Raw genomic sequence first — 24459 nt, 5'->3', positions numbered from 1 at the left:
TACTGGAGAGGGGAGATTCTACTGGCTTCTATTGACTTACCATGGCCTTTACGGGGACAGAGTGGATTCAACAGAGAAGTGGGGGAGAGTTTAGAGAGAGAGGAGGGAGAGAGACATTATAACCTCAGTTCAGAACGGTCTCCACCCGCCTGGCACTCGAAGCACATTAAAGTAAACACTATGACTAGTATTACTATTAATATACTATTTGACCAGGTCAGCTGGTATCACAAATAAACAGATATACAGACACATGTAAACAGAATGCATGGTGGACTAGAGTAGAATACATCACAGTAGAGTAGAATAGAATACATCAGAGTAGAATAGAGTAGAACAGAGTAGAGCAGAGTAGAACAGAGTAGAGCAGAGTAGAACAGAGTAGAGTAGAATACATCAAAGTAGAGTAGAACAGAGTAAAGTAGAATACATCAAAGTAGAATACATCAAAGTAAAGTAGATCAGAGTAGAGTAGAATACATCAGAGCAGAGTAAAGTAGAATACATAAAAGTAGAATACATCAGAGTAGAGTAGAACAGAGTAGAGTAGAATACATCAAAGTAGAGTAGAACAGAGTAGAGGATACTGACCACATCGCTGACCAGTGGGATGGGCTTCTTCTTGCGGAGGTCTGGCATACTGTCAATCCCATACAGACCTGACCCTCCACTACACACACACACACACACACACACACACACACACACACACACACACACACACACACACACACACACACACACACACACACACACACACACACACACACACACACACACACACACACACACACACACACACACACACACACACACACACACACACACACAGTGTCTTTAGAACCAATAATGAGACAATATAAATAACACAATACAGCAAGAAATCTAAATGTTATACAAACGGGATTCATCCCATGAGGATTCATCAATATGTTGTGTCTATTCTTCCTCTGGCCGAGGGCAGACCAGGCACAGCTGTCTCCCAACGCAATAGCAACCTGTGATGTCATCAAGATGTATCATCTCAAAATAATTAACCTGAATCATATTGTTCTGTTGTGAGGAGGACATGTGATAATCTGCCATAAAAACTGACCATGGTTTAGTTCTAGTGAACTACAGACACAGAGGCGAGCAGACCTCTAGTGAACTACAGACACAGAGGCGAGCAGACCTTTAGTGAACTACAGACACAGAGGAGAGCAGACCTCTAGTGAACTACAGACACAGAGGAGAGCAGACCTCTAGTGAACTACAGACACAGAGGAGAGCAGACCTCTAGTGAACTACAGACACAGAGGAGACCTCTAGTGAACTACAGACACAGAGGAGAGCAGACCTCTAGTGAACTACAGACACAGAGGCGAGCAGACCTTTAGTGAACTACAGACACAGAGGAGAGCAGACCTCTAGTGAACTACAGACACAGAGGCGAGCAGACCTTTAGTGAACTACAGACACAGAGGAGAGCAGACCTCTAGTGAACTACAGACAGAGGAGAGCAGACCTCTAGTGAAGTGCTATTTTCAACTTTAGAAGAAACTAGAGGTCTACTCTCCTCTGTGTCTGTAGTTCACTAGAGGTCTGCTCTCCTCTGTGTCTGTAGTTCACTAGAGGTCTGCTCTCCTCTGTGTCTGTAGTTCACTAGAGGTCTGCTCTCCTCTGTGTCTGTAGTTCACTAGAGGTCTGCTCTCCTCTGTGTCTGTAGTTCACTAGAGGTCTGCTCTCCTCTGTGTCTGTAGTTCACTAGAGGTCTGCTCTCCTCTGTGTCTGTAGTTCACTAGAGGTCTGCTCTGTGTCTGTAGTTCACTAGAGGTCTGCTCTCCTCTGTAGTTCACTAGAGGTCTGCTCTGTGTCTGTAGTTCACTAGAGGTCTGCTCTCCTCTGTAGTTCACCAGAGGTCTCCTCTGTGTCTGTAGTTCACTAGAGGTCTCCTCTGTGTCTGTAGTTCACTAGATGTCTGCTCTCCTCTGTGTCTGTAGTTCACTAGAGGTCTGCTCTCCTCTGTGTCTGTAATTCACTAGAGGTCTGCTCTCCTGTGTCTGTAGTTCACTAGAGGTCTGCTCTCCTCTGTGTCTGTAGTTCACTAGAGGTCTGCTCTCCTCTGTGTCTGTAGTTCACTAGAGGTCTGCTCTCCTGTGTCTGTAGTTCACTAGAGGTCTGCTCTCCTCTGTGTCTGTAGTTCACTAGAGGTCTCCTCTGTGTCTGTAGTTCACTAGATGTCTGCTCTCCTCTGTGTCTGTAGTTCACTAGAGGTCTGCTCTCCTCTGTGTCTGTAGTTCACTAGAGGTCTGCTCTCATCTGGGTGATGTAGTTCACTAGAGGTCTGCTCTCCTCTGGGTGATGTAGTTCACTAGAGGTCTGCTCTCCTCTGGGTGATGTAGTTTCTCTGGGGAGAGTGATGCGGCTGAGCTCTCGAGACACAAATCACGTCGGTAAGATGTATGTCCGATTGTCACACGGTGTCCTCACAACAGAATGATAGGGTTAAAAATGGGCAGAATTCCCCTTAAATATAGCATGAACTGGGAGTGGCCGCAGGAATAGGGGTCAGGTATATTAATTCTTCAGTTGACTGGTGTGATGTTATACGTGGTACTCACTGTGTGATAATGTACCATACTGTACGTGTAACTGTGTGTTACCGTGTTACTCACCCTGGCTTGTCCCAGGCCTGCCGAGCGCTGAGGTCTTCATGGCGAACCTGTAGCATTTCAAACAGGAGACTTTAGATTCAGGTCTTTGAACCAGTATCTGGGACATTATACAGTGATATGGACAGGAGAGGACATTATACAGTGATATGGAGAGGAGATTATACAGTGATATAGACAGGAGAGGACATTATACAGTGATATGGAGAGGAGATTATACAGTGATATGGACAGGAGAGGACATTATACAGTGATATGGAGAGGAGATTATACAGTGATATGGACAGGAGAGGACATTATACAGTGATATAGACAGGAGAGGACATTATACAGTGATATGGAGAGGAGAGGACATTATACAGTGATATGGAGAGGAGATTATACAGTGATATAGACAGGAGAGGACATTATACAGTGATATGGACAGGAGAGGACATTATACAGTGATATGGACAGGAGAGGACATTATACAGTGATATAGACAGGAGAGGACATTATACAGTGATATGGACAGGAGAGGACATTATACAGTGATATAGACAGGAGAGGACATTATACAGAGATATGGACAGGAGAGGACATTATACAGTGATATAGACAGGAGAGGACATTATACAGTGATATGGACAGGAGAGGACATTATACAGTGATATGGACAGGAGAGGACATTATACAGTGATATGGACAGGAGAGGACATTATACAGTGATATGGACAGGAGAGGACATTATACAGTGATATGGACAGGAGAGGACATTATACAGTGATATGGACAGGAGAGGACATTATACAGTGATATGGACAGGAGAGGACATTATACAGTGATATGGACAGGAGAGGACATTATACAGTGATATGGACAGGAGAGGACATTATACAGTGATATGGACAGGAGAGGACATTATACAGTGATATGGACAGGAGAGGACATTATACAGTGATATGGACAGGAGAGGACATTATCGAGCAATATGGACAAGAGAAGAGGACAACTGATATGAGGTTGATGGATGTCGTAGTTCATGCAGAATAAGAAAACATGAAGCATTTTAATGAACATAAACAAACATACTATTAATGCAATACTAGTAAACCTAGTATTATACAGCGCTAGTGGTACTATTAATGCAATACTAGTAAACCTAGTATTATACAGCGATAGTGGTACTATTAATGCAATACTAGTAAACCTAGCACTGTATGAGGACAAAACAACATGGAGAGATATGATGCACACACCAAGACATTCTGTATTCTGACTGATAAATAACTACACATATGGAAAGAATGTCTAAAACATTCCACATCACTTAAGGTAGTGTTTCATGAAAAAGGTGAAAATAGAGTGTAGCCTCTGAGCTACAAACGTACACAAACGCTCGGATCAGAGCACGTCTAATACATCCGCCTGGCAGACGTACAGAACATCAGTCGGTCACTGGAGCTGGAGGAAGGAACGTTTTACGCTCCAACACCAACCAAATGAAAGAGGATCCACTTATTGTAGAGAATAAATGAAGGGTGGTTAGCGTACAGATTTTTTTTGAGATCCTGAATTTGAAACGTTCAAACATGTTATTCTAAATAAGGAGATGTGAACTCATCACTGCTCATCCTAATACAGACGTCTGTGATTGTGTGGAAACTTCTTCCCCTCATTCTGGATGAGGAGAAGGAGGAGCTCGTTTGTCTTCCAACTCACAACCATCCTCATATTTCATGATGATATTTCATTTTATTTTTTAAATGGACAAACCCACTGCAGTCATATGACAGTACAAACACGAGGAACCATGCTCCATGCCAACGACACCAGCAGAGACAAAAATAAATATGAATAAAAACAATGAGAAACGTTCAAAAGACAAGGGCCAGGCTCTACTCAACGCCAACACACACCGTAAACCTTCCAATAGCAACCCAGGCACTTGTTGCAACAACCAAAATGACCAGGTATTTATTTGAGATAGGAGTTAATTTACTAATATATTTAAATCTTCAGGCGACAAAAAGAGAAAGGCTATTTTAAAGACCAGGTGTTTATTAGAAGTTTTACGGTAATAACTTAAAAAATGTAGTTGATATTATATGACATTGACCTGCTCATCTTCTCTGCTATCTCCTGCAAAAGGAGAAAACAATTATGAAAAAAATAGATCTTCTGGATGAAATTCTTCTCCAGTGAATCAAAATAACCAGAGCATGTCAGCAGAATATTTATAATTGTGTAATGCTACATTAACACTTTGAATGCCAACGACGAGATTACTCGTTAGTTCATGCCAACCGTTCAGTGCCAACGAGACGAGAAATCTAGTTTTTGATCGTTTTTTTTTATTAGCGATTTCCATTCATATTTCATCAATCTAGCCTCACGTTACCACTGGGACTCTGTCTGAGCTCCATTGGGAAAATACCGCCCCCTATCGTCTCTCCGGATGGTACTGCACCCCTTTGGATTGGATTGAATGAAAAGCATGGAGAAAAAAATATCCTGTTTCTGGGCGATTATCACAGAATTTTCTGAAATTTTCTGAAACTTTCATAAAACGAGCGTTTTTCAAAATGGTATGAAATGGAAATGAACCGATTAAAAAACAATCTGTTTGGACAATGTTGACTGCAAACAAGTCATTGATAAGCGACGGCCCATCATTTAAGATATAGTTTATGCGTTCGCAAATATGAGAGCTCTATCATTGAAGTGGGTGGTGGCACGCAACAGGGTTCCGGGGCACCGGACCCGTGGCACGGAAAGTGTTAATAAGGAATTGATAATGAATTGAGAATATACAGCAACTTAATTCTGTAGCCTTCGCTATTAGTTCTCGGTTGTGTACTATACAGGGAATACTGTATGTGGGTGGATGTTTACATTGTGCAGGGCTTGCCAGTGGCCTATGTTAACCCTTTCACTGCCACACAACAGAAGGTTAACCCTTTACTATCACACTACCGACGGTTAACCTGCTGTCGTGTGGCAGTGAAAGGGTTAACCGTATGTGTATCGTCGTGTGAAAGGGTTAACACCGGTTGGTAGTGCGGCAGTAAAAGGGTTAAAGGGAATATCCCCACACACTACCTGGGATGACGTCCTCTTGACACTGGGATCCCTGGGACCCCTGGGAGCCTCGTGACCCCTGGGAGTCTCGTGACCCCTGGGAGTCCCGTGACCCCTGACCATGTGACCCCTGGGAGTCTCGTGACCCCTGGGAGCCATGCGACCCCCCGGAGGCAGCTTGAGACAGTCTGTGATGGTGGTGAGTTTGTCTCTTTTCCCTCAGAAGGCGTTTGAAGTTGGCTATGCGCTCGCGGTGACTGGCGTCCGGCGACGGTGGAATCTCTGTCTCACTTGGCACATGGTGCTCCCCTATAGGATCCAGTCCAAGGCCTTCTGGACTCTCGGAGCTCTGGTGTTCTGGGGTGAGGTCCGCGTTGGACAGTTCTCCGTCTGTCCGACACTCTCCTCCTCCTCCCTCCGACAGCTCCATGGAGTGGTACTCTGTCGGGGTGCAGGCCGTCAGGCTGGCTTCGTTGGGGGACGGTTGCAGGGAGCAGGGCAGGCTCTCCAGGCTCTGAGCACAGTCCAGGTAGACCGACGCCTCGCTGGGCTCTGCCTCGGCGGTCTCGAGCGGAGCGTCCTGCGCGCCCGGGTCTCCCTCCGAGGGCTGCCGGGTGCTTCTTCCCTCCGCGGCTCCGCTGGTTCTCCTGGCAGGAGAGGCCGCCGCTTCAGACCCACTCTCGTCTCCCACGTCAGGGTCCAGCTTCTTCAGAGCTCCTTTCAGAGCCGACCTGAAATTGAGCACTGCCTTGCTGAACGTCGTCACGTCAAACCCTCCAGAGAGGGGCTGGGCGGGGCTCTCCACAACAGGCTCCCTCGAGGCCCGTTCTCCCCCTCCTTCCTCCCCCGGGACATCGTTCCGTTCCGTCCACTCTTTGTCCGGGATCTCTGCGGAGACTCCGCCCGGCACGCCGTCCGCGGAGGGACAGCATTCACAGGGTGAGGAGGGCAGGTCCTGGTCGTCTCCGTCGGTCAGCAGCATCGTGGAGCAGCTCACGCTCCTGGACATCTCGCTGCCCAGATCGTCTGCGTTGGGGTCCACGGTGCGGCAGACGGAGGAGCCGTGGGAGAAGCGACAGTCAGCGGCGGCGCAGTCACAGTCCACCGCCCTTTCCTCCTCAGCCCGACGATGCCTCGGGGACCTCCAGTCCACCCAGGTGGAGCAGGCGGAGGAGGGGGTGGTGCAGTGGCCTCCGAACAGCAGGGAGAGGTGCTCTGAGCTGCTGTGGGATGAGCGGGCCCCCAGGGAGCTACTGGTGTCCTCGGTCACACATCGATCCCAAACACCCGGTCCCGCCTCCACCTCCTCTCCGCTGTTCACACAGGAGCAGAGGTCCTCCTCGCTCCAGCCTCCCTCTCCGCTCACACTGTGGTGGATGTCCGCCCAGCTGCTGTCGTAGCTCGTGGGAGCAGGAGGGCGTCTGCGGTTCCTCTCGGGGCAGGTGGAGCTGTGGCAGGAGGACAGGGAGCTGGTGCTGAAGTTGTCCGGGCCATACTGACCCTCTGAAAAGCACAGGCCGGCGGGCCTGGGGTCCGAGCTCTGATCGGAGTTCTCCTGCTCCATTTGATCTGATCGGTGAGAGGGAAGATGTTCACTCCAATGTTTCGTTTCTGACTGATGAGTTAGAGGCCCTTCCCTCCACCGCTTAGGCTCCGATTGGTGAGTAAGAGGTCCCTCCCTCCACCGTTTAGGCTCCGATTGGTGAGTAAGAGGTTCCTCCCTCCACCGTTTAGGCTCCGATTGGTGAGTTAGAGGTCCCTCCCTCCACCGTTTAGGTTCCGATTGGTGAGTAAGAGGTTCCTCCCTCCACCGTTTAGGCTCCGATTGGTGAGTTAGAGGTCCCTCCCTCCACCGCTTAGGCTCCGATTCGCTCCACATTTCCAGAAGCCCGTGGGCAGGTCTGAGTCCTGATTCTATGCTCCAGACCAGACTGTCCATCTGTGGGCTGTGGAGTGACGTAACAGCATTCTGTCTGCCCAGACTTCCTCTCCTCACCCTGGGTGTGGGCAGAGCCGGACTCCCTCCCCTCACCCTGGGTGTGGGCAGAGGCTGTTGCTGGGGCCCGACCGCAGCAGCTCCAGAGTACAAGTCTTCGATCTCACCGAGCACCGCGTCCACACAGCAGGACACCTCGTCCACGGAGCCGCGCACCGACGACAAGTACTGCCTCAGGTCAGAGATCTCTTCCTGGATCTTGTTGATGCCTTGCAGCTCCTTCAGGATGTGCTCTACAATGGTACTGGAACTCTCCCCTTCCTCCTCCTCCTCCTCTTCATCATCATCCTCATCTTCCTCCTCCTCCCTGCATCTAGTTTTGGGATCCTCCACCACTCCGATACCATCCTGGCAGTCAGAGCTGCTGTTATCTGCAGACGGTGTGAGGTCTGGGGGGTCGGTCGTGTGCCCGTTGGTGTGGACTGTACAGGAAGCCTTGACCTCCAGACCTCCTGGTCCATGCGTGTCCGGGGCCCCCGTCTGACCATGGTCTAGAGATCCTGGGTAACGATGTGGACCGTGCGTGTCCGGGGCCCCCGTCTGACCATGGTCTAGAGATCCTGGGTAACGATGTGGACCGTGCGTGTCCGGGGCCCCCGTCTGACCATGGTCTAGAGATCCTGGGTAACGATGTGGACCGTGCGTGTCCCCCGTCTGACCATGGTCTAGAGATCCTGGGTAACCCCTGCCTGGGGCCCCTGGTACAGGGGTGCCAACATCGCCAGTACGGCCCAGAGCTGTGTGACTGTGGCCATTGGGAAGTCTGTTGGGCAGTGGGTTGGGTAGTGTGTGAAGCGCCATTAGCTCAGCGGTGGATTGGTTTCTCTTCAGACCACAGAGGAAGGCACCCTGCTCCGTCTCTAGCGACGCCATCTGGGCAAGGGAGAGGTTATCGTCCCCGGAGCCCTGGAGGAACTTCTGGAGCCTCCTCCGTAGACTAGTCCCCACCTTCAGACTCTGGGTCCTTCTCTTGCCCGGCTCTCTCCTGTGGGGCAAGGGGTAAGGGGGCCCCTCCACACCGCCGGGGTCATCCTGTCCACCGACCCGAGGGCCACGCGGGAACATCCCTCAGGGCCTGACCAGCAGCTCAGGACTCAGAGAACATCCTAACCTGCTCATACTGCCCCCTGCAGGACTGGAGGGACAAAACACACTGACAGGTAACATGCTATATAGACCCTTTTACTGTTCATAAACAATGATGACATTTTGTAGGCACAAGTCTGCTTCCGAGAACTCTTGGGGAGAGACTCCGGAGCGCTGCTCCAGGATTGGTCTGAATGTGTGACATCCAACAACCTGGCCGTGCATGAGCGTTCATGTCCCTGGAGTTTCTCCTCACGAGATGTCACTCAGTTTGGTTCCCAAAACAGTTTTGCCTACATGGTGACATTGGCGAAAATCTGGTCTAAAGCCTACTTGGAAAAATAGCTACAATCTAGTCACAAATTAGGAGGGAACTACAAATGAAGGCCCTTTGTGATAACATAGTCATCACTGAAAACTTAAAAAGTCATGCCGAGAGATGGTGTAGTGGTTTATACCCCCGCCTCTGGAACCCCTGCTGGCCTGGGATCGAATCCCACCAGAACCTTCTCTCCTGTGTTTCCCCTGCTCTGTCTCCCACTCAGCCTTCCTACTGTCTCAATAAAGAACCTTCTCTCCTGTGTCTCCCCTGCTCTGTCTCCCTCTCAGCCTTCCTACTGTCTCAATAAAGAACCTTCTCTCCTGTGTCTTCCCTACTCTGTCTCCCTCTCAGCCTTCCTACTGTCTCAATAAAGAACCTTCTCTCCTGTGTCTCCCCTACTCTGTTTCCCTCTCAGCCTTCCTACTGTCTCAATAAAGAACCTTCTCTCCTGTGTCTCCCCTACTCTGTCTCCCTCTCAGCCTTCCTACTGTCTCAATAAAGAACCTTCTCTCCTGTGTCTCCCCTACTCCGTCTCCCTCTCAGCCTTCCTACCGTCTCAATAAAGAACCTTCTCTCCTGTGTCTTCCCTACTCTGTCTCCCTCTCAGCCTTCCTACTGTCTCAATAAAGAACCTTCTCTCCTGTGTCTCCTCTGCTCTGTCTCCCTCTCAGCCTTCCTACCGTCTCAATAAAGAACCTTCTCTCCTGTGTCTCCCCTACTCTGTCTCCCTCTCAGCCTTCCTACTGTCTCAATAAAGAACCTTCTCTCCTGTGTCTCCCCTACTCTGTCTCCCTCTCAGCCTTCCTACTGTCTCAATAAAGAACCTTCTCTCCTGTGTCTCATCTACTCTGTTTCCCTCTCAGCCTTCCTACTGTCTCAATAAAGAACCTTCTCTCCTGTGTCTCCCCTACTCCATCTCCCTCTCAACCTTCCTACTGTCTCAATAAAGAACCTTCTCTCCTGTGTCTCCCCTACTCTGTCTCCCTCTCAGCCTTCCTACTGTCTCAATAAAGAACCTTCTCTCCTGTGTCTCCCTCTCAGCCTTCCTACTGTCTCAATAAAGAACCTTCTCTCCTGTGTCTCCCTCTCAGCATTCCTACCGTCTCAATAAAGAACCTTCTCTCCTGTGTCTCCCCTGCTCTGTCTCCCTCTCAGCCTTCTTACCATAAATTTTTTATACATTTTTTTATCTTTTTCCCCCTCCTTTTTCCTCAGTTTTTTTCCCATCCCAATGTTAGTCGTTATGCCAATTCCCAATCCCCTTCCTGGTCGCTGCGCACCTACCCCCTACAGTCGGTCTGGGAGAGTGGAGGCTATCACATGCTTCCTCCGACACATGTGTAGCCAATCAACCGCTTCTTTTCACCTGGCAGCGCGGACTCTCACTGAGAGGGTGTTATGTGTGGAAGGATCACACTACCCCCCTTAGATCCTTTCCTCGCTGAGCAGGCGCCCCGACTGAACTGTAGGAGTCGCTGTTTACAACTACCAGGACCCACCCACCGGCTTCCCCACCCTCTAACTTAGTACGACGGCCGGCCAAGCCGGAAGCAACGCTGAGAGCTGGGCTCGATACCAGTATCTCCTGCGTTGGTGGCGAACGCCTTGCCTTCTTACCGTTTCAATAAAGAACCTTCTCTCCTGTGTCTCCCCCTACTCCGTTTCCCTCTCAGCCTTCCTACCATCTCAATAAAGAACCTTCTCTCCTGTGTCTCCCCTACTCTGTCTCCCTCTCAGCCTTCCTACTGTCTCAATAAATAACCTTCTCTCCTGTGTCTCCCCTACTCCGTTTCCCTCTCAGTCCTCCTACTGTCTCAATAAAGAACCTTCCCTCCTGTGTCTCCCCTACTTTGTTTCCGTCTCAGCCTTCCTACCGTCTCAATAAAGAACCTTCTATTTCTTAATGTTGTAACAACGTCTAGCTTAGTTTGATCTGAATTCTGTGAACCAGGAAGTAATCGAAAATATTACAATATGAAAACATAAAAATATTAAAACTGGAAAATGGCCATAATATGGGCTCTTTAACTGGAATACAATGTGTTCTCTGAAGGAGACCTTAACTGGAATATGAAGTATTATCTAGGATACACCTGCAGCCTTATCTACAAACTATAACTTCACTCACACACCTCGACCTTCCAGATGGGGTGGAGGCACTGGCCTCATGACATCTCCTTCATGGGCTACAAACTTAACACCACTCCCAGAACTGTCACTCTCCTCTCTCGAATATCATGCAGTCTGTCTCTAATCCTTTCAATCTCACCATTGTTACACTATCGCCCTCCAGGTCCCCTCGATCACTTCACAGATGAGCTGCACATGCTTCTAAGCTCCTTACCGGAAGATGGTACCCCTCTCCTTCTATTGGGCGACTTCAACCTGCCTGACTTATCTCAGTCGGTCCCAGTGGTCTCCCTCCTACAATCCTTTGACCTGACTCCCACTGCCATGCCTCCCACCCACAAAGCAGGCAACTCCTTGGATCTCATATTTTCCCGTAACTCCAGCATCATTAACACCACGGTAACTCCCCTACATGTATATGACAATTCCTTCATATCCTTCTCACTAACTCTCATGCTTAAACGAAAGGTCTTCACCCCAACTCAAACCGTCTCACTCAGCCCTCCCTATCCCCCTCCACCCTCTCCTCTGACATACTATCCGCTCTACCTTTGAGTGACACCTTCTCTGCTCTCCCCACAGAGATGGCAACCTCCACCCTCCACTCAGCCCTTGCAACCTCCTTCGACAAGCTCTGTCCCCTCGTTGAGAAACCTGCCCGCCGTTCCCCACCCAGTCTATGGATGACGGATGCAGTGAGAGAACAAAGACAGGTCCTGAGAGCGGCTGAGAGGAAGTATAGAAAGTCACGGCTCACATCAACACATATCACAACCTCTTGTTAACATTCTCCAAAACCATTACTAATGCCAAAGCTTCTTTCTTTCACCATAGGATCGAGGCCTCTGCCAAGAACCTTCACAAACTGCATGCTACCATGTCCTCCCTCCTCACTCCACCCCCACCCCCACCCCCCTCATCTTTCTCTGCCAAAGACTTTGCGATCTTCTTTGAGGAAAAAGTGGAGAACATCCGCAGCTCCTTCTCCCAACCCCCACCCATTCCAAATACTGAATCGAGAACCTCATCTTTCACTCTGTCATCTTTCACTCCCATTACAGAAGCCGAGACCCTGACACTGGTAACGTCCGACTACATGCCAGCTGGACCAGCTACCCTCCCCACTCCTCCAGACCATAGCACCAGACATCCTCCCATTCCTAACTGCAACCATCAACTCCTCACTCAACTCGGGGGTGGTCCCCACCTCCCTAAAACAAGCCAGAGTCACGCCACAGATAAAAAAAAAACCTGAACCCCACCGTCATAGGCAACTATCGTCCTGTCTTTCTTCTCTCCTTCCTTTCTAAAACACTTGAACGTGCTGTATCCAACCAACTTACTGCTTATCTCTTACAGAATGACCTCCTAGACCCTAATCAGTCTGGCTTCCGAACTGGCCACTCCACAGAAATGGCCCTCATTGCGGTCACAGAGGCACTTCACTTAGCAAAAGTGAAAGGTATATCCTCTGTCCTGATTCTCCTAGATCTATCTGCAGCGTTCGACACAGTCAACCAGCAGATCCTCCTCGCGGCCCTCGCAGGAATGGGAGTGGCTGGCTCTGCGCTGACATGGCTGACATCATACCTCAATGACCGCTCCTACCAAGTGTCATGGAGAGCCACCCACCCCCTGTGGACGGGTGTCCCCCAGGGCTCGGTCCTAGGACCCCTTCTCTTCTCCCTCTACACTAAATCACTGGGTAACATTATCACATCTCATGGCTTCTCGTATCATTGTTATGCCGATGATACTCAACTCTTCCTCTCCTTCCCTCCCTCAGATATCCACGTCTCTGAGCGGATCTCGGCCTGTCTGTCCGATATCTCCGCCTGGATGATGACCAACCACCTCAAACTGAACCTAAGCAAAACAGAATTGCTCCACCTGCCAGCCAAATCCTCCCCCTGACAGACCTTTCCATCACAGTCGAGAATGCAGCTGTGACCGCATCCCCGACCACCAAGAACCTTGGTGTTGTCCTCAATGACCAGTTGAACTTCTCTGCTCATATCGCAGCGACAACCAGAACCTGCAGATTCCTCCTGAGCAACGTCAGAAGGATCCGCCCCTTCCTGACAAAAGAAGCCACCCAACAGTCATCTCCCGCCTTGACTACTGCAACGCACTGCTTGCTGGCCTCCCGGCCACTGCCACCAAGCCTCTTCAACTCATTCAGAATGCAGCGGCCCGCCTGATCTCAAACCTACCGTAGTCGGCCCATGTCACCCCACTTCTTAGGGACCTGCACTGGCTCCCCATTGCTGCACAAATCCGCTTCAAGGCCCTCGACCTGGCATACCGTGCGGCAAAGGGAACCGCTCCCGCCTACCTCCGGTCAATGGTCTCCAACTACACACCCTCAAGACCCCTACGCTCTGCATCTTCTGGCCGCCTCAGACCTACTCCTATCCAAGCTCCGGGAGGGTCATCAAAGAGAAGTCGCCTATGCTCAGTCCTTGCCCCACAATGGTGGAATGAACTACCCACCCCAGTTAGGACAGCCAAAACCCGTCCAATCTTTCGCCGTCGACTAAAGACACACTTCTTCAACCATTATCTGAAATTCTGAAGAAAAAAATAATATATATATATATCTAACCCTAACTAACCTTACAGTCATGCACTTGTCCTAATAAACTAACCTACACTGTAGCACGCAACACTTTGATGAACATTGTTACTCAGCTGATAGAGTTGTACCCTTCCTGATGACTTGTCGTACAGAACTTGTAAGTCGCTTTGGATAAAAGCGTCAGCTAAATGACTAAATGTAAATGTAAATGTAAATACACAAGTAATCACAAAGGTTGTACAATCTCATTGTATTGTTCAAGAACAACAAAACGCAGATACTGGGTTTATGTAGAGTAACCTCCGCCAGTCAGGGCTGTGTTCCGACAGTGGCACGGGGTTATGCTGCATTCACTGACCTCCTCTCAGTGAGAGAGACATCTAATACACACTGCAGAGCAGCATGCAGCTGGCCTGGGGTCTGTAATTAGCCTGTAGGCAGGCAGTAATAGAAACACAGGCTGGTAATTCAATGACAGGTTAATCCTCCCCTAACAGCCCTGAGCTTAGCACAGCTGCAGGGAGAATATCTCTGCTCACATCTAATACAAACTACACACATCTAATACACACTACACACATATAATACACACTACACACATATAATAATACAAATAATAATGCAAATAATAATACACCTTTACCACGTGGAGAAAAAAAAGAAATTAGACATTTTCATTTTCTAAGCAGTTTTGGAGTTTTATTTGGAGAGTATTTTGTTACTGTTGGAAACTAGGCTACACTGGCACACCTACTTCCAGTTAATGACACTAAGCTAGGCTAACGGTGCGGCTGTTCCCTAAGCCTAATGCATGCACAGAGAAGAAAATGGTATGTATCTGCTTGTCTAACTCCAGGGTAGATGGCAAATAAGCCAATTTCCCAAAAAGTTGGCGTGTGCCTTTAAAACCTCTCAAATAATTGTAATCGATTTCTGTCATTAAAATCTATATAACATTTTTTAAATAGATTTCTGACTATATAACAGCTGGATGACAAGGTAAAGCTAACTCTGAAACAGCTGGACGACAAGCTAAAGATAACTATATAATAGCTGGATGGCAAGCTAAAGCAAACTCTATATAAGAGTTAGATGACAAGCTAAAGCTAATTATCTATAAAAGCTGGATGACAAGCTAAAGCTAACTCCTAACTCTCTATAAAAGCTGGACGACAAGCTAAAGATAACTGTATATAAGAGCTGGATGACATGATAACTCTATATAAGAGCTAGATGACACGCTAAAGCCAATTCTCTATAACAGCTGGATGACAATCTAAACATAACGCTGAAACAGCTGGATGATAAGCTAAGCTAACTGAAACAGCTGGATGACTAGGCCGGAAATTCTGACTTCCTACTAGGGAAAAAAATCAACTACAACAGCACGTCAACTCCTAGTACCTAGTCGCAAACTTTGGTATGATTTCTTAAGCCTCAGCATCATTTGACGTCATTTCAACACAACATTGTATAAACGTGAACGTTGTTCGTAGTTGTAGTTCGTACAAGATAAATTGTAAGAAGATATAGCCACTGGCGCAGCGGACATTGCGCTCGTCACCAACGCAAGAGACACCGGGTTCGAATCCGGCTGTCGGTGTTGCCTCCGGCTTGGGCCGGCCGTCATACTAACTCAATTGGCAGAGTTAGCGGTGGGAAGTCGAAGGGTGGTAGTCTGGTCGTTGTGAACAGCGACTCCTACAGGTCGGTTGGGGCGCCTGCACAGCAAAGTCAGGAAAATGGCGGGGGCAGTGTGAGCCTCCTACGCGTTACTCCTCGCCAAATGAGTCCGCGCTGGCAGGTGAAAAGATGTGACAGGCTGCCTCCACATGTATCGGAGGGGACATGTGATGCAAGGCTTCTATCCTCCCTACAACCGGCCAGTGGGGGGCATATGCGATATGCAAGCAACAATCAGGACAGGGGAGGGAGAATTGGCACGAGAGGTAAATTGGGATGGGGGAAAAGAAATCACAGAAAAAAGGAGGAGAAAAAGTAGATACAAAAAAAGAAGATATAGCCAAAAAAGGTTTAGCGTGAGCATCCATCGTTTTTCTGACTTTGCAGCTCGAACGGATGTAGGTCGGAGATGGCGCCTTTCCCACTTCCAACTTCCCGCCTCCAACCGTAAATGAACGCAGCATAACAGAAACAGCTGGATGACAAGCTAAAGCTAACTCTGAAACAGCTGGATGACAAGCTAAAGCTAACTTTGAAACAGCTGGATGACAAGCTAAAGCTAACTTTGAAACAGCTGGATGACAAGCTAAAGCTAACGCTGAAACAGCTGGATGACAAGCTAAAGCTAACTCTGAAACAGCTGGATGACAAGCTAAAGCTAACGCTGAAACAGCTGGATGACAAGCTAAAGCTAACGCTGAAAAAGCTGGATGACAAGCTAAAGCTAACTCTGAAACAGCTGGATGACAAGCTAAAGCTAACGCTGAAACAGCTGGATGACAAGCTAAAGCTAACTCTGAAACAGCTGGATGACAAGCTAAAGCTAACTCTGTTAACTCTTTGTTGGGTTGAATTAGGGTGACCAAACGTCCTCTTTTGCCCGGACATGTCACGCCCTGTCCGGGGCGTCTTTATAAATTCATGAAAATGTCCGGGTTTCATTGTTTCACGGCACGGGGCTGCATTTCTAGAATACATTACCAAATTAAAGTGTTATTTTTTGCCGTTCGAATGTCATCTCACTCGACAAAATCCATTCATCGGTTCTCGAGTTACATGCCGATATGTCAGGCGTGCAACTTTTTATGTGCGCATGTCAGATTATCACCCCGGACTCCCGAGGCTCCAGAACTGTAAATCATCCGCCGATTGCGAAAATTATTGGTCAGCGTTGTAACTTGTAAACAATGAGTGTAGCTTTCCAGTGATATCCCACGTGGGGGTGTGCGAATCAGGGATCTACTGTAGGTGAAAATTGGCAAGCGAAGACAGGAAGTGATACAAATTTACCCGGATGTTTCTAGAAGACTAATTTCTGAACGGATTTTTATAAAATTTGGACCTGTACTACATAAGACTTCAGGCTATGGATTTGCTGTGTTTTCCAGCTTATACAAAAAATATATATACATTATTTTGGATTATACAACGGCATGCAAATTTCTCGATTCTGATTGGCCATTCACACGTCTTTATTGGTAACAATCCACGGTCCTGGGCTCAGGACCCGCCCACAACCAAATCACATAACCCTCCCCGGCTCACTCCGGGAGAAAACAGGATCGCGGAGATCAAATGGTTATGTTGAAAGCACCATAACGACTAAATATGAAGCGATTCTGTCAAGGGGAATGTGTTAGTATTTTAAACAATGTTGGATGATGTAATTGATGGGTCTTGACTCAATCTAGAACAAAAGAAAAATCGCGGATTGATTGATAGATTAATTGATTGATTTAAATTTCTTCCTTCCTACTTTCTTGCAGCGTTCTCTCTCACACTGTCCGACGCTGGCGTACCCACAAACACACACACACACATACACACACACACACACACACACACACACACACACACACACACACATACACACACGCACACACACACTGTGACACACACACACACACACGCACACACACACACACACACTCCTGTCTGCAACAGCGGGGGAGTCAGACTGAGAGAGAAGCAGCGCTGTTTTAAGTGAGCATGGTCTATTGAATTGATTGATTGGTTGATTGCTAATTTTATTACTGTACCCCTGGTTTCCAACTGGTTAAGTTTAGGCTAAAAGAAATAAATAAAAAAATAGGGCGAAGAAAACGTTTTTTTCCTATAGGGCAAAGAAAACGTTTTAATAAATTTTCAATCAATCATTCCAATAATACACAGTTGGATGTGTTAGTTGGTTGGATGCACTTCAAGCTGCTTCCACATGAGGCAACTTCTCTCAATCATTCCAATAATACACAGTTGGATGTGTTAGTTTGGTTGGATGCACTTCAAGCTGCTTCCACATGGAGTTGTGGGAACTACTTTTTCTGGCGGATGGTTTTTTCAATAAATCTTCGATTAATGTGTGTTTATTGTATAGAAATAAGGTTGGATGAATCTGGCAGTTGTATAAAAGCTTTACACCACGTGCAGTCGTGATTTGTGACCAATAAACCATGCCTAGGGGGGTCTAACGACCCTCGGCTGCGCCTCGGGCCTAACAACCACCCCTAGGCATGGTTTATTGGTCACAAACCACTCCTGCGTGTGATGTAATGCTTAAATATTGCAACTACTACACAAAAACGTGAGTTTTTTTAGTTAAACTCAAGTTCAGCCCTATGTTACTCATTAGCACTAAAAGTGATTTTTCTATTATTGTGTAAGAAACTTCAGAATGTTATCTTTCAAAAGAGACCAGGCGTATGCATGTTCTAAAAGCATAAAGTATAAATATAAGCTTTGCAAAAAAAGTATGCAGTCCTCAAGTTCAGGTAAAAAAATTGCCGCTTTTCTGGGCGCATGTTATGTGGTTAAATTTGGGATATTGTAACCACTACAGAAAAATTTGAGTACACAAGTTCAAGTTCAACTCAAGTTCAGCCCTATGCTACTCTATTTCATTAGCACTAAAAGTGATTTTCCTTTTTTGCATTAGTAACTTCAGAATGTTATCTTTCAAAAGAGACCAGGCTTATGCGTGTGCTATAAGCATAACGTATAAAGATAAGCTTTGCAAAAAAAGTATGCAGTCCCAAAGTTCAAGTAAAAAAAATTGACCTTTTTTCGGGGTGCATGTTAAGAGGTTAAAACAATAAGGCATTTTTTAGTAAACTTTGAGAAGAGATTCAAGAGGTTTATTCCTCACATATATACACAAGACATAGTGAAATGAAGGTGGCCATGCCCGCTTCGATTGTGCAAAGTATCATTAAGTATCTCGAGGCTGGGGCCAGCATGTCCTCTTTTTTGGAAATCAAAATATGGTCACCCTAAGTTAGAATCATGTAGTTTAACAGTCAGACCCCCTCCAGGCTGCCGTCTGTCAGACTGACACAATGCTCCTTTAAACACTGTTATTCTCGCTCTCTCTCTCTCTCACACACTCACACTCACACACACACACACACACACACACACACACACACAGCCCGAGGCAGATAATGGATAGCATTTGGTGCAGTCTGAATGTGGCTATTTTTCCTGGAGCCATGATGGAATGGACCGATATTATTATGGGATGTTATTCAGATCCTCTGAGGTCCAGGATGCTGTAATGTGGAGATACACGGTATAAAGGAGAACAGTCAGAACACTACTAATAACAATTCATATATATATTATTCCCATTGTCTAGTAAAGATCAATAATATGTGTGAACATGTTATCAAGTCTGGAACCATTCCATTAACAATGAATCATGGGAGATTGATTTTGTAGACGCACATCATGTTTGTTTTCTTTTTAAGCTTAATTCTATAGTAGTTCAGTTCTGAAACAGAAAATGTGCCTGTATACTCAGAAAATTGTCCCGGGTGCTCTCTGTGTCATCTATAAACATCTTTACCAATTCATCCTCTAGAGTCAGAGAGACACAGGAGAGAAGGTTCTGGAGGGGATCTGATCCCAGGTCACCAGGCCAGCAGAGAGACACAGGAGAGAAGGTTCTGGAGGGGATCTGATCCCAGGCCAGCAGAGAGACACAGGAGAGAAGGTTCTGGAGGGGATCTGATCCCAGGTCACCAGGACAGCAGAGAGACACAGGAGAGAAGGTTCTGGAGGGGATCTGATCCCAGGCCAGCAGGCCAGCAGAGAGACACAGGAGACAAGGTTCTGGAGGGGATCTGATCCCAGGCCAGCAGGCCAGCAGAGAGACACAGGAGACAAGGTTCTGGACGGGATCTGATCCCAGGCCAGCAGAGAGACACAGGAGAGAAGGTTCTGGAGGGGATCTGATCCCAGGCCAGCAGGCCAGCAGGCCAGCAGAGAGACACAGGAGAGAAGGTTCTGGAGGGGATCTGATCCCAGGCCAGCAGAGAGACACAGGAGAGAAGGTTCTGGAGGGGATCTGATCCCAGGCCAGCAGGCCAGCAGGCCAGCAGAGAGACACAGGAGAGAAGGTTCTGAAAGGGATCTGATCCCAGGCCAGCAGGCCAGCAGGCCAGCAGAGAGACACAGGAGAGAAGGTTCTGGAAGGGATCTGATCCCAGGCCAGCAGGCCAGCAGAGAGACACAGGAGAGAAGGTTCTGGAGGGGATCTGATCCCAGGTCACCAGGCCAGCAGAGAGACACAAGAGAGAAGGTTCTGGAGGGGATCTGATCCCAGGTCACCAGGCCAGCAGAGAGACACAGAACAGAAGGTTCTGGAGGGGATCTGATCCCAGGCCAGCAGAGAGACACAGGAGAGAAGGTTCTGGAGGGGATCTGATCCCAGGCCAGCAGAGAGACACAGGAGAGAAGGTTCTGGAGGGATATGACACTAAGCGTAACCACTACACCATCTCTGGTCGGTTGTCTAATAATTTTATATTTTTTATGATATATACAAATAAGAAACCTTTCTTAGGCCATTTCTTAGACAGGCATTTGTTTGCTAAAATATGTAACTCGCCCAGACTATTATAAGCCTTACGATATATACACAGTTTTACGGTATATGATCACATATGAACTAGACATATATCTGTGTGTTCTATTAGGAGTATTACGGTATGATAGCATTTAATATGAACTCGACATAGATCTGAGTGAACTAGACATAGATCTGTGTTAACAGCTCTTCTTGCTCTGTTCGTGAGCGGCGCTGGCCCATTTAGCTCAGACAGCCAGAGAGCAGCCAATCAGAGTTCACCCCGTCTGCTCTCTACTCATACCCAGGTCAGGGTTTCAGAAAGAAAGATAATGATTTGGAAAAAGTGTAAAACAGTGACCAGATAGGGAGGTGTAGTCTGACGTCACTTTAGTTTCCCGCACGGTCCACCCGTATAGGGATTTATCATTGGGAAAATGTATTATCGACTATTGTAATAATTCTGCCTCATGAACATTGGCAAACTTTCCATTTTTGCACAAATTGAGTTCCCTTCTATCACTAACATTATTGTTTAAGCATTTTTGGTTGAAATAAAGTTAGTTATAAGGTTGTTTCATTTGTCGCCTAATACACATCACGGCCATTGTGTAGTTCTTCAGTGAACAAAAACATAAACATTGTTATTTTGCTACCTTTACGATTAATTGCAAATGTTTTCATGTTGAGCTATAGATTGTGGATGAATACACACAGAAAGGTACACCATGCCAATGTGTATGCTTTATTTGTTTTAAACAAGACGATTTAGAAATGTGTCCATTGGAAATACATTGCGATTTCAAGCGGGGTGGACCGCGCAGGAAACAGCAATGACGTAACCACTACTACACCTCCCTATATCAATTATATCTAAAAGGTCAAGTAATCAACCAGCACTGTTTGACTAGAAATTATCTGTTTGTCTGTGGTGTTCCTACCCTCCCACCACCTTTACCAGACAAAGAAGCTTCCTCTAAGAGCAACATTGGCTCACTTTGTTTCAAAGAAGCTTCCTCTAAGAGCAACATTGGCTCACTTTGTTTCAAAGAAGCTTCCTCTAAGAGCAACATTGGCTCACTTTGTTTCAAAGAAGCTTCCTCTAAGAGCAACATTGGCTCACTTTGTTTCAAAGAAGCTTCCTCTAAGAGCAACATTGGCTCACTTTGTTTCAAAGAAGCTTCCTCCAAGAGCAACATTGGCTCACTTTGTTTCAAAGAAGCTTCCTCTTAGAGCAACGTTGGTTCACTTTGTTTCAAAGAAGCTTCCTCTAAGAGCAACGTTGGTTCACTTTGTTTCAAAGAAGCTTCCTCTAAGAGCAACATTGGCTCACTTTGTTTCAATGTTTGAGTTTTTGTCCCAAAGGACCTACAGGAAGTAGTTGAAACATGGGTTGTCAAAATGGGATTCTATAATAAATAAATGGTGCATTTATATATATCTTTTATCCAAAGCGCTTTACAATTTGTTCCTCACATTCACTCATTCACTCACACACCGATGCCGGAGGCAACCATGCGAGGTGCCAACCTGCTCATCGGGAGCAGTTAGGGGTTAAGTGTCTTGCTCAAGGACACTTTGACACACGTGCCCACAAGGAGCGGGAATCGAACGGGGAACCTCAGGATTACCAGATGACTGCTCTACCTCCCAAGCCACTGTCACCCTGTATGATCTAGTCTAGTGAAATAAGATCTCAACACAAGTCTCAATGCACTTGAGCTTGAATACATCAGACGTCTATGTTATTATTTATAATGATACATGTAGTTAAGCCCAGAGAGATATTAATGTCTACATGTATGTGTGTCTCAGAGAGAGATATTAATGTCCACATGTATGTGTGTCTCAGAGAGATATTAATATCCACATGTATGGGTCTCAGAGAGAGATATTAATGTCTACATGTATGTGTGTCTCAGAGAGAGATATTAATGTCCACATGTATGTGTGTCTCAGAGAGATATTAATGTCCACATGTATGTGTCTCAGAGAGATATATTAATGTCTACATGTATGTGTGTCTCAGAGAGAGATATTAATGTCTACATGTATGTGTGTCTCAGAGGGAGATATTAATGTCTACATGTATGTGTGTCTCAGAGAGATATTAATGTCCACATGTATGTGTCTCAGAGAGATATATTAATGTCCACATGTATGTGTCTCAGAGAGATATATTAATGTCCATCCACATGTAGTATGTGTGTCTCAGAGAGAGATATTAATGTCTACATGTGTGTCTCAGAGAGAGATGATACAAATACATTCCAAGTTACAGTGTCTGTAATGTGGACTTAGGAGTGCTCCGAACCCAAATCCAAGGATACAAATGTAAAGGCTTTAGTTTTAGGGGGGAAAACTAACCTCTGAAGAGTCTAAAATAATCTGATATATCTTTTATTATTGAATACATAACATGAGAAGAACTGGATCCCTGGAGCACTGTTTGACTAGAAATGATCTGTTTGTCTGTGGTGTTCCTACCCTCCCACCACCTTTACCAGACAAAGAAGCTTCCTCTAAGAGCAACATTGGCTCACTTTGTTTCAAAGAAGCTTCCTCTAAGAGCAACATTGGCTCACTTTGTTTCAAAGAAGCTTCCTCTAAGAGCAACATTGGCTCACTTTGTTTCAAAGAAGCTTCCTCTAAGAGCAACATTGGCTCACTTTGTTTCAAAGAAGCTTCCTCCAAGAGCAACATTGGCTCACTTTGTTTCAAAGAAGCTTCCTCTAAGAGCAACGTTGGTTCACTTTGTTTCAAAGAAGCTTCCTCTAAGAGCAACGTTGGTTCACTTTGTTTCAAAGAAGCTTCCTCTAAGAGCAACATTGGCTCACTTTGTTTCAAAGAAGCTTCCTCTAAGAGCAACGTTGGTTCACTTTGTTTCAAAGAAGCTTCCTCTACAACGTTGGTTCACTTTGTTTCAAAGAAGCTTCCTCTAAGAGCAACGTTGGTTCACTTTGTTTCAAAGAAGCTTCCTCTACAACGTTGGTTCACTTTGTTTCAAAGAAGCTTCCTCTAAGAGCAACATTGGCTCACTTTGTTTCAAAGAAGCTTCCTCTAAGAGCAACGTTGGTTCACTTTGTTTCAAAGAAGCTTCCTCTAAGAGCAACATTGGCTCACTTTGTTTCAAAGAAGCTTCCTCTAAGAGCAACGTTGGTTCACTTTGTTTCAAAGAAGCTTCCTCTACAACGTTGGTTCACTTTGTTTCAAAGAAGCTTCCTCTAAGAGCAACGTTGGTTCACTTTGTTTCAAAGAAGCTTCCTCTACAACGTTGGTTCACTTTGTTTCAAAGAAGCTTCCTCTAAGAGCAACGTTGGTTCACTTTGTTTCAAAGAAGCTTCCTCTAAGAGCAACATTGGCTCACTTTGTTTCAAAGAAGCTTCCTCTAAGAGCAACATTGGCTCACTTTGTTTCAAAGAAGCTTCCTCTAAGAGCAACGTTGGTTCACTTTGTTTCAAAGAAGCTTCCTCTAAGAGCAACATTGGCTCACTTTGTTTCAAAGAAGCTTCCTCTAAGAGCAACGTTGGTTCACTTTGTTTCAAAGAAGCTTCCTCTACAACGTTGGTTCACTTTGTTTCAAAGAAGCTTCCTCTAAGAGCAACGTTGGTTCACTTTGTTTCAAAGAAGCTTCCTCTACAACGTTGGTTCACTTTGTTTCAAAGAAGCTTCCTCTAAGAGCAACGTTGGTTCACTTTGTTTCAAAGAAGAATCCTCTAAGAGCAATGTTGGTTTGGGATTTGATTATGATATACAATATTCAAGAATTTGTAACTAGTTATATGTTTCTCACTCACTCACTTACTCTCTGAATCTACTGTTGACCTTTTTGGAAGAGACTGTAAATGTTGTAAGGTACTAAACCTACTACTCTTTCCACAGCTGCATTAGCCCATCAGAAAACCTACGTCTACAGTAACATAACCATCTCATCATCACCATCACCATCATCATCATCATCTCAACATATCAAACCAAACCGGAACAACATATTTAAATCATGCCAACCTTACCTCATAGAGCCCAATACATAACTATCAACAACCTGCAGACCTCAGGAAGCAGGACCAAGCCAGCAGAGGTTCTGATGAAGATGCAGGGCACCAT

The 24459-nt window shown here is 46.4% G+C and overlaps 1 protein-coding gene across 1 annotated transcript in view; it reads right to left on the bottom strand.

Moving 5' to 3' along the window:
- unc13bb (unc-13 homolog Bb (C. elegans)) overlaps positions 1-24459 on the bottom strand; it is a gene marked incomplete at both ends in the record, with an annotated part of 291089 nt that overhangs the window by 99300 nt on the left and 167330 nt on the right. The window contains 2 exon segments of the mRNA XM_084325041.1: positions 592-670; positions 2658-2704. Coding sequence (XP_084181167.1) covers positions 592-670; positions 2658-2704 — 126 coding nt within the window.

The sequence above is a fragment of the Notolepis coatsorum genome (assembly GCF_963971535.1).
Source record: "Notolepis coatsorum genome assembly, chromosome: 11".
Classification (NCBI taxonomy): domain Eukaryota; kingdom Metazoa; phylum Chordata; class Actinopteri; order Aulopiformes; family Paralepididae; genus Notolepis; species Notolepis coatsorum.
The sequence above is the reverse complement of the archived record's forward strand: the minus strand, read 5'-3'. Positions and strand labels throughout refer to the sequence as shown.